General features: G+C 37.1%; 2 protein-coding genes across 2 annotated transcripts in view; both read left to right on the forward strand.

Annotated features, from left to right (window-relative positions):
* The window catches only part of LOC117115426 (low-density lipoprotein receptor-related protein 2-like), a 61,008-nt gene extending 60,578 nt beyond the window's left edge, over positions 1–430 (forward strand). The window contains exon 47 of the mRNA XM_033259214.1: positions 276–430. Within this exon, the coding sequence (XP_033115105.1) occupies positions 276–319 (44 nt within the window). The 3' untranslated portion in view covers positions 320–430. The remainder of the gene's footprint in view (positions 1–275) is intronic.
* A 2,137-nt stretch (positions 431–2,567) lies between these two features.
* The window catches only part of LOC117115460 (ketimine reductase mu-crystallin-like), an 11,442-nt gene continuing 10,873 nt past the window's right edge, over positions 2,568–3,136 (forward strand). Inside the window, exon 1 of the mRNA XM_033259277.1 lies at positions 2,568–2,669. The gene's annotated coding sequence lies outside the window, so the exon portion shown is untranslated. The remainder of the gene's footprint in view (positions 2,670–3,136) is intronic.

Consider the following 3,136-nt stretch of genomic DNA (forward strand, 5'->3'; position numbering starts at 1 on the left):
ATATATATGTATATATGTATATATATGTATATATATGTATATATATATATATATATATATATGTACATATGTATATATATGTATATATGTATATGTGTGTGTGTGTGAGGGTTTGTGTGTGTAACTTTACTGTTCCCTGGTACACTCTATATAAATACGATGGCAACAATCTACTGAACCTAAATCAATTGCTTCATTGATTGATTGATCGATCGATTGATTGAATGATTGATTGATTGGTTGATTGATTGATTATGCATTTTGTTTGATTTCAGGTGGGTGGCTATGGACATGGCTAGGCTGGCAAAGGAATACCTGAGTCAAAATATATATAAATTTCAATGTAATTTGGATGAACTTTGAGCCAGTACAATGATAAAAAAATATTCGTCGCACACAAATCATATATCATGCTCAATCCCACTGATAGATTGATTGTAAAACACGTGTACACGTGCTATAATTTCCCACCATGGATATCACAGAACACGGAGACAGTGCTGTTGCCATTAAATGGCACATAAACTGTAACGAAAGACGCATTCCATGACTTGATTCTGTTATGTAGTACTAAAATCATACTCAGAAAACTAAAGCGTTACATAAGACAGACAACAACTAACAATTATCTGATTGGTCAATTGTCACTCCCGCTTATTCAAAATTTGGGGGCGCTTATTCAAACGGGGCGCTTAAGACAATTTTCACTTTAGGAGTGGCGCTTATTCAAACTGGGCGCAAGTACGGTACGTCAGTTTAGGGAATAGTTTAAGGTATTAAAATTCAAGTCCAGAAACGTTGACTCAAAAAATCGGCGGGCCCTATAGTTTATTCCCGAATTTATTACATGATATTGCTTTCTAGTTATTATTTCTATTTTTTAAAATTATTTATTTATTTATGAGCAGACCCTTGTAATGTAAAATGTATTTTACAAATGAAAAATAAATTATACTGAAGGGAATACGGGAGAGTACATATTCGGTGGATTGGCCTATCAGATTCACATTTAAAGTTATACCATCTGTGAAATGTCAAAACAATTTTTTAAATAGAATTCATTATTAATTGCTTAGTTCGTTAAGTAGTCTGAATTACAGTATTAGCTTTCATATAAAATGAGAATGATAGACTTATTTTAATACCTACAAAGCCATTTAGTTTCATATGTGACGAGAATACTACCGTAGTTCAGCTGCATAATCTGCTGAGAACGTATGTAGGCCTACACCACAGATATTTTTAGAGCTTATAGGGATTATGAACAGCATAAAAAGGTGATGATGATGATGATGATGGGGATGATTTAAAAAAAAAAATTATTACAGACAGTCTACCTGTAATATACGGTACACTTCAATTATTAACACTTTAATTGTTTTTCACTGATTTGTAGACAGTGTCAATTTTCATGCAATTTTTGGTCAGAAAATACTAATTTTAGCCAACGATGAATAAAATAATTTGTCATAACTCAGTGTGATTTATGTTGTCGGTATTGCCTATTAATACATAGAATAAATTCTATATTGTTTACCTGTTTTGAGGGGCATAATCGGAAATGTTAGCTCATATTTTGACAAAACGAGTAGAGAAATTGACATACCCGGGTTCAAAAATGGACCACCAGGATACGCTCTCGAATGTTTTAGCTAAGATGTTCACCTGCACTCGTGTGTCAGAAATTTCGGCAATAGTCACGAATCACCATCATCGATTCTCTCGTCTCTATCCTCAGGGATGGCACCAGAGATATCCCGGTCAGGGGAAAATGACAATCTATCGGGGAGAAAACAAATTATATGTATATTCTACATAGGCCTGTTAGTAGAAGACTATCTAGGCCTAGGCTATTTATAAAACGAATAAATAAGCCTTTGATCATACTTTTCGGAGCTTCGCGCCCTGGACCACTTTCGAAACATATCAGGGACGCACAACTTAAACCATGTCCTTTTATTATCTCGCTGGGGACATCGTCCTCCCCCGCGTTTGGGCCTAGGCACCACGGTTGGGCAAATCCTGGCGCCGGCCTGCTCAACTATTATCTGGAACTCACTGCCAGAAAATATTATAATTAATGTATTGTAAACCATCTAGTTATGATCCTTTTTAAATGTTAAGCATTTTCAGTTTCGGCATAAATTTATGTCTTGTATCGTATCTTCCGAAAGGCCTATATTATAATTTTCAACATTTTTATGTTGCTTTCTTATACTAACAAATAGTAATAAAAATAAAATAAAATGATTTGTGAGATTGGTAGTGCATAATAGGCCTACACAGAGAGAGAAAAAATGACATTGCATTAATACTGTACCGTAGGTCTGTAACATAAATTTAAAAACATAGGGATTAATTGATCATAACACGCATCGCGGCGCATAGGCCTACTTTGCTGACAACATCGAAGAAGATAAAGATGAACCATGGAGATATACGGTAGTATTAGATGAGAACAAAAGTGTGAGCTAAAGTCATTAGTCAAAACAAGGGGCTAACCAAAGTGATGAACCGCCACATGGTTACAATTTTTATGAGAGCGCCCTCATGCGATATGATCATCCATCCATATCATCAACATACAAACGTGGACATACAGACGAAGTCGACGGGATCTAGGGCAGGGTTTATTTAGGTCTAGGCTTAGCAGCAATAATAAGTGAAGGGTAAGTTTGGGACTATATCTTTATTTGCTTAAGCTGTTTGCAGGCGCGTTGAAAAATAGCAAGGTTAAATCCTATATTGTTTTTAGAACTAATAATAATAAGCCAGTGCCTGGACCTGTCACCTGGTTTTGTTGCTCGGCCTCACCACACACGACACCCGGTCATAAAAAGCACGTTACCCACCGCCGCATGTGCTGTCAAGCTGCAGCAGTAGGTCTAGCCTAGGCTAAGCAACCCTCATAACTTCAGGAGGGAACCAGTCAACTCGCCTCTTGCAATTTCTCCTCTTGACAAGCTGGCCCGTTACACACACGCCCCTAACAAACTCGACCCTGCTAGAGACTGATCCTTATTCAAAACTTGCCTCTTACAAACTCGCCCCCAAGGAACTGGTCTCGTTTGTACATAGTCGCCCCCAACTAACTCACTCCCACCCCAGCAAATTCTCACTTCCGGCTATACACAGT

The sequence above is a fragment of the Anneissia japonica genome, unplaced genomic scaffold (genome assembly GCF_011630105.1).
Source record: "Anneissia japonica isolate Jap-2015-1 unplaced genomic scaffold, ASM1163010v1 scaffold287704_len1198815_cov201, whole genome shotgun sequence".
NCBI classification, from domain to species: Eukaryota; Metazoa; Echinodermata; class Crinoidea; order Comatulida; family Comatulidae; genus Anneissia; species Anneissia japonica.